At 37.6% G+C, this 14,313-nt stretch overlaps 2 protein-coding genes across 3 annotated transcripts in view; one reads left to right on the top strand and one right to left on the bottom strand.

The window, feature by feature from the left end:
* Positions 1-2,893, top strand: part of LOC110453032 (glycine receptor subunit alpha-1-like) — a 21,158-nt gene extending 18,265 nt beyond the window's left edge. For both annotated transcript variants that reach the window (XM_021501848.1, XM_021501847.1), the window contains exon 8: positions 377-2,893. In XM_021501848.1, coding sequence (XP_021357523.1) covers positions 377-520 — 144 coding nt within the window. In that variant the 3' untranslated portion in view covers positions 521-2,893. The remainder of the gene's footprint in view (positions 1-376) is intronic.
* On the bottom strand, positions 2,583-14,108 carry LOC110453031 (probable deferrochelatase/peroxidase YfeX). The gene is made up of 9 exons (XM_021501846.1): positions 13,955-14,108; positions 8,622-8,824; positions 7,862-8,053; positions 6,525-6,597; positions 5,270-5,431; positions 4,758-4,831; positions 4,085-4,133; positions 3,689-3,784; positions 2,583-3,443 (listed from the first exon to the last, which is right to left on the bottom strand). Exons 1-9 carry the CDS (start codon positions 14,013-14,015, stop codon positions 3,190-3,192), a joined length of 1,164 nt encoding a protein of 387 aa, XP_021357521.1. The 5' UTR covers positions 14,016-14,108; the 3' UTR covers positions 2,583-3,189.
* Between the last annotated feature and the right edge of the window lie 205 nt (positions 14,109-14,313).

Genomic DNA, 14,313 nt, shown 5'->3' on the forward strand with positions numbered 1-14,313 from the left:
CCTTTTCAAAATAACGCGAAACGTGATGTCTTTAGAGTATGTTTTAATGATGACGCTGATAATCCCGCACTTTTCGATGCAGTAACCTTCTCGGTTGTTTTTTTTTATATATATATATATGTAATAAATAAGAAATTTAATGGCTTCGCTGTTGAATTCTATATAAATTTCACTCCTGTGGCGGAATATATATGGCACCCGTGAAAATTGTTGGTATTCTGTCATACTCGTGAAATATGATATTTAACGGTAAACCATTAAATATCATACATACAATTAACTTAGGTATGTCGACGAAATTAGACGTAACCATAGCTATAAACATGACATTACGACTTATATCGAAGTGCTAAATATATAATGATTTATGTTTTAGGTGGAAGAAGAGATGAACAATTCTAAAGGGAAGTCGTGTACTATTGTAGGTTACAAAAGACTGGAGCGTGTTGTGAAATTCGTATATCCCGTTTCGTTTGTGGTCTTCAATGTGGTATACTGGGCGTATTTCATGTCAGGTTGACACCTTTCAAAGGCAAACTTGGGAATCCCGCAGAACAGTGGGGCTCTTTCACTACAAATCGGGATACGCGAGAACGATCATTGGAGATTTCTATCGTCGTTAACTCCATTCCGTCCGTACGTCTGGCTAGGCATGAGTGATGTAATGTGGACGAGCTTCCAACTAGTATTTCCATATATTTAGATATCTACAACAACCGATGCTATATGCATGATATATGCAATGTGGCAATTCTTAATGCAAAAAAATATATATATACTTACTAAAAATAATAAAGTAACACGAACCTGTTTATGAATATTTGTATACTTGTAATAAAGGGCCTTTTTGAATTCAGAGTTGTCACAATACAATATTGGATAAGGTTGTACAGAATGAAAGCAAACACCAAAAGGGTGGGAGGATGGTTTTATCTGTAAGCTTTTTATAGAATATTTGAAGAACGCAATAAAAAATTGTTAACTACAGCGAGGGCTAACTTCACTTTATTTATAGCTGAAACGTGTGTGGAATAGAAAGCAAGCTTAGAACTTGATAATTTAGACTAAGTTTATCATGTATTCCAAGTCTTTCTAATATCAATATCAAATAATCGTATATGTAAAAACGAATGTAGTGTCCTGGTTCTAAATATCATATAATGAACATGATTTTTGTTTAATCAGTTTGATATTGTTTTATCATTCATCTCATCGGCTTAGCTGTTTTTGGATTGGTTCACATAACCGTTTCTGCAAAAATACAAACTTGGTTTGAGATACGAAACGAACTTTGATTTATCTTGAAATTAGCGACGGGTTTCACGTTTCGTATGGTTACACCACTCGTCATATATAAAAACGTCATATCTTATACATTACGCCTCTTATTAAGATTTTTGTATCGCTGTTATTCTCTGGCAGGATGTACTAATAACGGAATGGAAACACACGAGTTACCTCCCGTTGACAATTTTGGCGACGGAGAATCACAGAAAAAAAAATCATGTTTTATATGTATAATTTTACCATCTTTATATAACACTTACATTATATAATCAAGTATTGTGATACATAACACTAAATATTTTTAGTTCAGATTATTTCCCTAAGCGTAATCTGAATAATACTCTACACCATGCTTTCCAAGCATGTTTTTTTTTCAATATAAAAGTTCGGTTATGGCAATATGTTCAACAAAGTATGTTAGCTCTGAAATGGTTCATCAGTTCCTGATTATACTAACGTCATTCGAGAATGTTTTTAAATACAGTGGAAATGTGGGCGAGTTCCGTTGTTTAGAGATATATTGGAATCTTAAAATGTGGGCGAGTCCCATTGCTAAGAGACGTATTGGGATTCAAAATGAGGGAGAGTCACACATGAAAACACAAGTTCGTGACTCAAATATAGTGGATAAAGAAGTATGAGAAAGGCTGTTCCTGGCTCAAACCTACTGCCATTTCCTTCATTTGTATAATGTGCAGTACAACTTAATGATTTTAGTAGCAACGATGGTCAAGTGTCGGGTTGGAAGTGGGTAAAGGTCCCCACTTCGACCCCTTGAATATATTTTTTGTTGCGCATTTTTATTTCCAAATACTACACAATTTTTGAACGACTGTAATTCTGAAAAATGCATCGAAAGAAGCATCCTACATGTTTATGGATATATTTGTAGCAGGACTTAGTGAAATTATACCTAAGGCAATACCTGTTTACATTGTACGCTGCATCAAAGGGAAATAACTCGAGCAATGTCGGAACAGCTTGCCTCCATGATGGTAAGTTTTATTGTTCAATTATAATTACTATTTTTGAGAGGGGGCGGGGGACTCGAGATGGTATGTTACATTCTAGCTGGGTCAACTGAACTACAATAACCCAGTATACACAGGACGTCTCAATTTCACGGTAAATTCATTAAATTTGGATCTGTTACGTGAAGATATAAGGATGTTTATAAGCTTTTAGATGGAAATAACTACAATTAACATAATCCAAACACCGAAAAGGGATTACATTTATATAGTTCTTATACTTGACTTGTAATTTATATACAATAAAAACAAAACACACAGCAGTTACTCAAATACTTTAAATTGTATTAAAGATTGACTTTGCAAAAATAAGGTTTAAATGCACTATTCAGAAGAAAACCACCTAGCAGTTGTTCAGGTGCAGTATTCTTTTGATGAATTGTAATCATACTACTATGAAGAAAATCTTCTTTCAGATTTTTATTTATTTATTTTTTTTACAAATATATATTAATAAACAATGAAATCAATACCAACATTCACCTCACATAAACGCTTGTCATAAATGCTGTTTTACCTGTAACGGCTTCCATTGAATGCAAACATAATAAAGAAAAAACCATACAGTATGAGAAATGTATACAATAAAAGTTTGTTCTTGATGTTAGGGTGACGGGTTAAAGCAGTTTTTTATAACCGGCACTCGGATACGTTTTGGTCACGTCTTGAAAATCACTCCATCGCCTTGATTTCTGGCACTTTTTTTCGTAATACGTAACAGCTATATGAGTGGAAGGGATGTTCGTATAACCTTATCACTCTATTTCTCCTCAACCTTCTCCTCAACACGTCTGCTCATTAAGTTGTTCCTGTTCCAATAACCTCCATACCATTAGAAGACAAGTTCGATAACCAATGACAGAAGAAATGCTTAGTTGCTCAGCTTCTGGAGTTCAGCAGCCCCCGGGAAGTACCAGTATGTTCCTTTCGAATTCCGTGTTAGCCTCATGATGTCATCACTGTGACCATCACCTCCAGCTCCGACCATACGATCAACCATAAAATTCAAATTGTCTGGGGACGCACAATATCCAATGAAAAAAAGACCAGCCTCGCCCGTTACTGTTCCGAACGGCATTGACTGTCGGACCATCTCGAACTTTTTCTTCTGGTTATATGCGTTTCCTATGGTAGCAACAATATTATTTCTGTGAGATTATCATGTTAATTGACAGTTGCCCAAATTAATAAACATATTTCAAAGCATTAGTTTAGCAAAACATACACAAAATGTCTTTAAATATATGTATCACGAGTTCATAATCTTTATCGGCCGAGGAAAAAGACTTGCACGGTCATCAAAGTTCGGTAGAAAATAAATTCCTTATTGAACCCCTTTTAGCTATATTGAGCAACTAATATCAACCTACCTCCTGTCATTCTGGCCACGTGTGAAGTGATAGACTTCCGGCTGAGCTCCATACTGTCTGCCCTGGTCCTGCCTACCCATGCTTCCGTGGTCTTTTCTGTAAATAGTGGTAGATATTTAAGGTAGATATCTTGTATTCTTATATGAAATGTGAAGTCGCTTTCTCAGGTTCGTATAACCACAAATTCATCTCATCTTACGTCCATAATTGATAATTTGTGTAATGTGAATATCATATATATACTAACCTTGATATCATATACTTATTGAAGGGTAAGTTGGACATCTTACATTTGTAAATTTACCTAAAAGTGTGCTGCTTGTTATACATTTGTAACAACATATTATACGACTGTCTTTGTTTAGTTTAAACATATTTTATTGTGGACACACTTACCTTTCTCTGAGTCAATCACCTTAAAGTCATGGATCCATTTCTGTGTTATCTAAAAAGACAAAGCTTGCGTTTTAAGATAGCTAATGGCGTCTCACATCATTTTATCTGCAATCAGTTTACAAAGGCAACTATATTTGAAATGTATTTCATCTATGATTTATATGTTTGCTAAAACACTGACGAAGAAAACACACTGATGAAGATAAAAATCTAGCTTTCGAAACTTACCTGTCCAGTGAGCAATTTGTTCCATCTCTTTTCAATTTGTATAAGTGCTTATAGTTTACTTGTTTCACTTTAGAGCATAGGTGATACACTGGCATACCCTAAGTTTGTTTTTAACACAAACAATGATTGAAAATTATTTTGCCAGCTTTCGAAAAAGATCTGGTTTGTCAAGCAAACAGTTCAAAATGACCTGTGTCTAGATTCTTTACCGCTGAAAACAAGTTATGAAACTACAATGAACCGAGTTATTAAAGTCAGCTGTCAGAATAATATCAAGACATTTCGTCCAAATTAGCAAATCAACATCTGACCTCTTAGTATATAGGTGAAACTGATTATACCCACAACGCAACTCTAAATGAAACTGATATACCTACCACGAAAATCTAGGTAAAACTGATTATACGTACAACACAACTCTAGATGATGAGACTGGTATACCTACCACATAACTGCCTCCAGTGCTGGGCTCCACTGCCACAGCTTGGCGAGATTCGTCATCAGCCGGGTTCTCTGTTCCTGTATAAGGCAAACAAAAACATGCTTCCTGATAATTGCCGTGTATGGTCACTTTCGTGAAATTATTTACGAATGTTCGACAACTTTACTTAAAATCTGTTGTGTTTTGTAAAGTGTTCTGTTCCCTGTTAGTTTCAACTAATTTGCCCATATAATAATACAATGTTTTTTTCAATGCTTATTTGGAAAAATGACTTCAATGATAATTTTTCTTTCAAAAACATTCCAAAAATATCGTTTTAAGTACAGGCACAAAATAAGTGTTTATTAAAATTAGTATAAGAGGTATGGTAAAGTGGCATTGCCTGTACATTATGCTGATCAACGTTCAAATAATCTCCAGTTTGTTACTTTGTATGGAAAATACCGTAAATAACAGTCTATACTCGAACTAAAATAAAACTATTGTGTTTATATAGGTACATGTACGTGTCTTACCGTCGATGAAACCAGACATGTCACGACCGTTCTTAAAGACAAAGCTGTAGATGTCCTCGGCCTGGTCAACACTTCCGGCGGGCATGTTCTTCATCAGCAATTGGGCTAGCTCGAAAAGTTTGCTCTGAGTGTTACACTTTGCGTGGAAAAACACGTCACCGCCTAAAGGAAAAATGTCAAATGTCACAATCTTAACTGGGCTTAATATCAACTCGAGTCTACGTTTCTACACTCCCACAAAACGATCCCTGGTCATACATGGAAAGTTCCAATACTCCCTGGGAGTGTTCTTCCAACAAGTTCAAACATCGGTATTATTTTTTGTAAACGTTTTCGTTTGGTGGTTCATGGTGTTAGAAATAACAAATATTCCACTTTTCTCATGGAACTTCTTTGTTGCACTACTCCGCGGTCTTTTTATAGATTTTTTTCCAATTTTATCTAATTATAATGGGTTCAACGAGGTGAGAATCTAGAACAAATGCACAGAATAGAGTATCATAACTCGGATATTTGTTCTATCCTTGACTTATGGTCGTCTGTTGCACAACGTTCGAAAAGTTGCACAGCTCTTGTATACAGACGTTACATGTATCTATAGATTGAAGTGAGAATCGGTCCTTATCAAACTATGTTATTTTGTAGAAAGCATCGCAAATTGGCACAGGCAGCATTTTTCGTATATCAAAAATAATTCAAATCCTTGAAAGGCTTTTGTAGCCGAGTAAAACAAATTCTGTTCTACCGTTCTACCGAAGTGCGACTTGGACAACACAATCGAATTGTTAACCTACTTTATCCTAAAGTAACCGTGGCTGACAACGTTGTCAGCATGGTCACCAACATGTCAAGTAATCTCTACGTAGACCAGTTCGAGATTCTAAACTCATATTTGATTACCAGAACAAGGCAATGATTTCCAAGTAGTGTTTAATAATCCTTTCAAAATGTATCCATGAAGTCTACATATATGTTGTTTTACAGGTCAGCAGGTGTTCCAATAAACTCATCAGCACCTGCATGTTACTCAAGACAGCACACAGTACCTACCTAGTAGTTAGATAGATGTCAATCAGTCAAAATAACTTCACTACACTAAGTTTAAACAAGGAACGTCACATACAATGTATTTTAAAAAATAAAGAAATATCAAGGAGATACCACATTGGTCAAATTGGCCGACGATCTTTCAGTAACATTGTATGATTGACATTCTACAATTGTCTTACGACTTTCCCTGGTAATATAGCCGTACCTGAGCTTGGCATATCTCCCAAAGAACCCTTCCTGTGGGCGAATGTATAGTCTTGCTTTACACTTCCTCCAGTCTGAAACAGTCCAACGATATATGCAATACATCACATATACTCTTGGGCAATATTTCTTTATTTGAACAACATATGGTTATATTTGCTTGGATATGAGCTTAGTACCAGCTAGCCCGAGTTTGGTGTCAGAGGAAACTCGGACTAAGTACCAGCATAAGTCATCAGTGCTATAGAAACATCTACAAAACGAAGAGTATTGCGATTCATTCATCACATGTACAATATATATATATTGTATAGTAGTTTGCGCCTGATAGGGCAGCTCCTGCGAATTCCTCTCAATTGTATTGATTAATGTATGTGTTAATTCTATTGATTGTAAATCTTGAATATATCTAAATATATAACATGTATTTTTGATTAAAACAAGAATACCCTGGTAACAGAACAACAATACCACCGTGATCTATCGTGAAGTATCTATTTGCATTGTATTACATTTAAGCTCACTGTATAAAGTGGGACATGACCTTTGTCAACAGCAGAAAGTACAGTACAGCCGTTCTTTACAGATGTAATGGTCGTTTTCCAACAAAAAACTTTGAGATGATGAAAAGTTCATTTAAGTCATCAAAGTAACAGGCATTGGTGTTTCGTAGAAATAATCATTCCATAATATGCTTCATCCAATCAGCGCTACGCTTACAAACCCGTATTGAAGTGGACTTCGGTGGACCAAAGAAAAAACAACATGGATGAATGTGCTGTTATATTTACTTATTTAAATGGGATATTTCTGACCATATTTTCAGATAGTCCAATGAAACTGAGCAGATTGGGGTGATATGTGCTAATGGCATACAGTTCGACCTCCACTAGTTGTTTGCTTGGTCAAGCACAGCCATTGTGATTACCGTATGATGGTTTGCAAACATTCAGTTAGCTTTCGGTTGTTTGGGTGGGGGGGTTTTGTGAGCGTTTTCTCTTCGACGTTTCACGTCATCGACCATTTCAGGTAAAAAAAAAAAGACGGTCTCAAAGTGTTACAATTGGGCAGCATTTTTAATTTGGATTCACAAATGTCTCCTAATTAGAGCCCCTAAAAGTCAATCAAGAGAGGTGATTGTAAATATGTTTGTGAAGTTTCCTGACAACCCGATAAGTAAACTTCTATTTATTTTTACCACATGGACATGCTTGTAAACTTTCATGACAATTGTACAAGAAATGTAGTCCATAAAGTAGTAACACGAAAGCATTCTAATGAATTTGAAGAAGTTACAAATGTATCATGATATTCAAGAAATGATACCTGTAACATTACCTGTTTGTAAAAGTTTGGTCCGAATCCAACACCGGCCAGAACCTCATCATCTTCGTCCTTCATCTTGGGATCAACGACTTGGTCTACAAACTTCTGTAGTTTCGCGGCTACCTTGGCTACCTCCTTGGTGTTGGCGGTGGGTTTTAGGTGGATCCAGAGGTACAGGGCGTTGTTCTTCCCACCTGACCATACCTGTTGCACACAAAACTCAGTTATCTACTGTGCTAGTTTACATATAATTGTTAACTACTCCCTATAAGGCTTAAAGAAATACGGATATGTACATTATGTCACTACTGTATGTAGAAAACGGTTACGTAGAGAAAGTGTTTATGGTTAAACTCTTACTTACAGTCAGTCGTAACAGAAGGAAATGCACTCAATACTAGGGTACATACAGACAATACTACATTTATAACAAGAAACTGTGAATCATTATATTAGTCTGTGTTTAATGATGCAAATACTACAAATAGCTGCCTAATGATAATCATGGATATGGAAAACAATATAAAACTAACGCATTTATCCTTATTTTTTGATTTTTTTAATTAAGTGTTTGTCTTTTCAATAATATTTCGGACATAAAAAGAATTCGATACACTTTGCACTATTCTACACAACAATACAATAAACTATTTTCGAAGTCAGAGATATTGTTTTTAATTGACATTGAAATAGGTCACTGTAACGTATGACGTTTCTTCGAAAATATAAAGGTACAACATAAGCAGTAGCTTTATAAACAATATGATCTCACCGAGGGCTGGGCCTCTGGGGCGTTAGCAGCATGTACTGGCTGAGGCGCTAGGGACTGTAGGTCCTTGATCATGTCTTTCCTGTCATCCCATACGTACTTGTACGCCCCGAAAGCACCTACTCCCGCCGTCATTGCGCCTAGCACCAGGGGGCGCCATGACTTTGCGCCTGCTCCACTTCCGGTACTCGCCAAACGACGTTGACCTGTGAGTGGAGAGAACATGCATATAGATACACTAGAACCTGCAGATCTGAACACCTGACGTACTACCGTATCACTTAAGTGATCACCTGTGATCGACCCGCACAGTATCAAAAATAAATTATACGTCTAAATACTACATTATTTACTACCCGAATAAAGAAATAACAAACAGCACGCGCAAATGTAACGAATTTGTAACAATTTGCAAGTTCTTAATATGCAATACGGACCAATTTCATGCAAAGGGACGATCTACCGACTGGAATCATATTACATTGTTAAATTAATTAATGAACACATACATGTTCAAGTCCATGTACGAGTAGTCTCGCCGTTGTACATTGATGTCTAATTAACCAAGTCTGCCGTACATTCTTCAGATAAAATATACCAGGCACATATATGGTTATAAATTAACAGCCAAGCTATTAAACGTTAAGATATGCAATACAGTTCCGTTGCGGTTCAAACATTCGATTTGTTCTGTGTGAACTGTGCTGCGTGTCATCATAAATGATAGAAGCAAATCAATCCTTTATATCGATGAATCAGTATGATAAATGCAACACTTGTTCCATAAGTGTTGTAACATAGATGTATATTTATATATATATACATATCAAGGTCATTTCATAAAAAGGCATGTTACATATGAGTACATGTATCACCGCTATACATGAACTGGCAAACTTTAGTATCGCCATTATACATGTACATCAATGAACATATATACGTGCAATCTAGTACGCCACTAAACGTCAGTCATGGTAATCTACTAAACCTCAGTCATGGTACTCCACTAAACCTCAGTCATGGTACACCACTAAACCTCAGTCATGGTACTCCACTAAACCTCAGTCATGGTACTCCACTAAACGTCAGTCATGGTACTCCACTAAACGTCAGTCATGGTACGCCACTAAACCGAAGTCATGGTACTCCACTAAACGTCAGTCATGGTACTCCACTAAACCTCAGTCATGGTACTCCACTAAACCTCAGTCATGGTACTCCACTAAACCTCAGTCATGGTACTCCACTAAACCTCAGTCATGGTACTCCACTAAACCTCAGTCATGGTACTCCACTAAACCTCAGTCATGGTACTCCACTAAACCTCAGTCATGGTACTCCACTAAACCTCAGTCATGGTACTCCACTAAACCTCAGTCATGGTACTCCACTAAACCTCAGTCATGGTACTCCACTAAACCTCAGTCATGGTACTCCACTAAACCTCAGTCATGGTACTCCACTAAACCTCAGTCATGGTACTCCACTAAACCTCAGTCATGGTACTCCACTAAACCTCAGTCATGGTACTCCACTAAACCTCAGTCATGGTACTCCACTAAACCTCAGTCATGGTACTCCACTAAACCTCAGTCATGGTACTCCACTAAACCTCAGTCATGGTACTCCACTAAACCTCAGTCATGGTACTCCACTAAACCTCAGTCATGGTACTCCACTAAACCTCAGTCATGGTACTCCACTAAACCTCAGTCATGGTACGCCACTAAACCTCAGTCATGGTACTCCACTAAACCTCAGTCATGGTACTCCACTAAACCTCAGTCATGGTACTCCACTAAACCTCAGTCATGATACTCCACTAAACCTAAGTCATGGTACTCCACTAAACGCAAGTCATGGTACTCCACTAAACCTCAGTCATGGTACTCCACTAAACCTAAGTCATGGTACGCCACTAAACGTCAGTCATGGTACTCCACTAAACGCCAGTCATGGTACTCCACTAAACCTAAGTCATGGTACTCCACTAAACGTCAGTCATGGTACTCCACTAAACCTCAGTCATGGTACTCCACTAAACCTCAGTCATGGTACGCCACTAAACGTCAGTCATGAAAGGTTAACTTATTTTACGTGCTTCGTTTCCTTTTTTTATGCATTTCACCAGTTCAATCAATTAATTATTTAATCAGTACGACATCCGTCTTACGTGTCCTGTGAATATGACGAATTCGACGTCCAGAGATCGTATACGTATGACGTCACAGTTCTAATACAATGCCTTAATCCTTGTTAAAGGTGGGAGAAAGTACTTTTGAGAATTAGTCTGAGTTTTATGTAATTGATATGAAATGGAATTTGACTTAGTCGATCACTGGCACCCAGGTAGCTCAATTGCTTACAGCGTCCGTCTAGAGTTCGTAGGTCCCTCGTTCGAATCCCGGTCTGGCTTTATGATTTTCCTCTCCTGTTACGTGGTGCCAGGAATCAACCCTCATTTCAGGCTATATCAAGTAATACATGTGCGCCTGGCAACGATACACCCAAACGTTGGTGTTGAATAGTGTTGTCTTCGCGGGCAAATACTTACAAAAGGAGGGGTGTTTTAATGGAACCGGAATGGGTCGATTGTCGGCGATCACGATGCTTAATTAATCAGGGCGGACGTCTACGGTCCTAAGGCCCCGATATTTGATTCCAGGCTGACTGTATTTTCTCACTCCTGGGACAGATATAGACAAAAATAACGTCGGTCCTTGAAATGTTCAAAACGACCATCGTACTTTGTATAGTGAATTGACTTTCTTTATGTAGTCTTGTACTATTGTCTCCGTATATTTATTTAGGAAGGTTTTTCAAAACGTTACCTCGTTTTAAGAAGTGGGATCTCGACAAGTCATCATTAACTGACGGACAACAAGACAGACACGTTGTGTCACAAAGCGTCCCCACGGGGACCTGGGAATTTGTACAACTACATGTATGTTTGGACCTAAACTAAGGCGTTCAGAGTAATTTTACATCTTAACCTCTAAAACGTGTTAAACTACTCTGAACATCTTAGTTTAGGTTCAAATATAGCTGTAACAAATTATCAGGTCCCTTGGAGCGTTTAGTCAAGACGGGCATATTGTTTAATGTCACGGTCACTCGAATATACATGACACGCGGTACATTTAAATGTACTATCGGACATCACAAGCATAATTATGTCCACGACTGTGACCAAAGCTTTTATTGGGGGTTGATATATATTGCTGTTTGATGAGGTACCACCGGGAAACGTGTTCGGTTTTCAGATACAAAAGTCAACTCACATATATATATGCACATGTACATAATTTATTATTAAAAAGATACGACGGGTGATTTGAGGAACAGGTGGCAACTAGACGTACCCCAAAAATTTGTTTTGTTCAACATATGATCATAACAGCACTATTGTATAACCCTTTGAATTGTGGATAGGTCGTAAAACAACACAATACAATCATCTGTAACTCCCACCACCTCACATATACCTTCTTATCGAATTCGTTATTACCCCTGTTAGCTCTCCTGTAATCACGTGTAAATGTTTACCTGTCATTTTACATTTTCACCTGTAACCTTTGATAACTGTTATGCATATGCACCTTTCCTAGTATCTCCTGAACTACTGACATCATCATGTCAGTCACATGCAAGTCATATCTGACCTCTGTCACCACATCTGTCCATGTAACACTACTGTACCTCCGCAATCTTAACTTAATCTTTCAAATCGTATTTCCCACTGCCAAGTCACTTGTTACTCTGACACAGAGTGACATCTCAAAAAAATGCATTCCTAATCATCTTACCTGTATCCCTATCATCGCATCTGTATCCCTGTCATCTTACCTGTATCCCTATCATCGCATCTGTATCCCTGTCACCTTACCTGTATCCCCGTCATCTCACCTGTACCTGTCATCTTACCTGTATCCCCGTCATCTCACCTGTATCCCTATCGTCTCACCTGTATCCCTGTCATCTCACCTGTATCCCTTTATTCAAGCATGTATCCCTGTCGTCTCACCTGTATCTCTATCATCTCACCTGTACCCCTGTCGTCTCACCTGTATCTCTATCATCTCAACTGTATCCCTATCATCTCACTTGTATCTATATCATATCACCTGTATTTCTTTCATTTCACCTGTATCGCTATCATCTCACCTGTATCCCTGTCATCTAACATGAATCCCTATGATCTCACATGTATCTCTATAATATAGTATATATCCCTGTCATCTTACCTGTAACCCTATCATCTAGCATGTATCCAGGTCATCTCACCTGTATCCCTTTCATTTCACCTTATCCCTTTAATATCACCTGTATCCATATCATCTCAACTGTATCCCTTTCAATATCTTCGTACCTGTATCCCCATCTTCTCACCTGTATTCCCATCTTATCACCTGTATCCATACATGCTGTAATTTTATCATACATTTACTTTCCTTTTAGATGTAGAGTTCTCTTATTTAGGATAGATTCATGTTTTAAACAACCACTCCTATGTAAACAGTGCTTTACAGACATAGCCTGATATCCCACTGTTTCAATGTCTCTTATCTTGTTAAGACTTGAATAGGGTGTTTTTTTACACGTGTGCAGATCCACATCCGGTATGATTTGGCGTTTACAAGGCAGAGTATGTTTGAATAGAGGTTATAGCCTGTATAACTTGGCCGCATATCACTTAAATTAGGAATGCGAGCCTAACTCGGTCATTTATCTTACTGGTATTCATGGTCGGTAAATACGTTAAAAGCCAGGTGCTGGTCTATCACATGTATAGTGTATGTAATCACGGAATTAGATTACCTTAGCCCGTGATACTATGTACCAGTAATTACAAATGTGTAGGTATACGTTGGCCTACCATATTACATATATTATTTAACGAACAGTAACTATCACATTGATATCATATCATGTATACGGCTTATTATATCAAACAAACATCACTTGAACTAGACATTAGCTGCTCAGAATATAGAGCAGACGAACGTTCCAGGCTTGTTTATCAGTGCTTCTACCCGGGTCAGAGGTCATCCTGGCGTCCCGACCAAGCATGACAGTCACATTATTCTGCTATTCTGGCAAAAGACAGTTAGCTTTACAAGCAACGCACTAAAGCTTGTTATTCATAAACATGTGTCCTAGTTTTAAATACTGCAATATCTATTAAAATAAACAGACTAACACATAAAACCGACAGCCGGTGTCCCATATAATAACACACATGTGTATACAATGGCTGCCGTTATGTGTATCAGCTGTGTATCGGTCGGGGTTGGACAGGAACCGCCTAGCGCTGTCTCCTCCATAGACCTACTTACCTTGTGAAAAGGCTGGGCGAACGGTTCTAAAGAGTCTGGCTGATCCCCTCATGGTTGCCATGTTTCAAAACCTGTCTTATACCTATCTAGACTTTTTAAATTACGTCCGTCTAACCCCAGGCACAGCTGAAAATGACGTAGTGAAGCGTACAACTGTCATGTGATCTTGTTTTGACCTTGACCAGGACGTACAGGGGTATTTATAGCACTGTTATATAAAATATGTTAAATAACACAAATAACTGCGTCATTTATGAGGAAATAATACAAATTAATTATTTAAACATTTGGTTTTCAGAAAATTGATTGAAAATTGTTCCATCAGCAACCTCTAACAAACATTGTCATCATCACCCCCC

Source organism: Mizuhopecten yessoensis, unplaced genomic scaffold, assembly GCF_002113885.1.
Source record: "Mizuhopecten yessoensis strain PY_sf001 unplaced genomic scaffold, ASM211388v2 scaffold7065, whole genome shotgun sequence".
Lineage (NCBI taxonomy): Eukaryota > Metazoa > Mollusca > Bivalvia > Pectinida > Pectinidae > Mizuhopecten > Mizuhopecten yessoensis.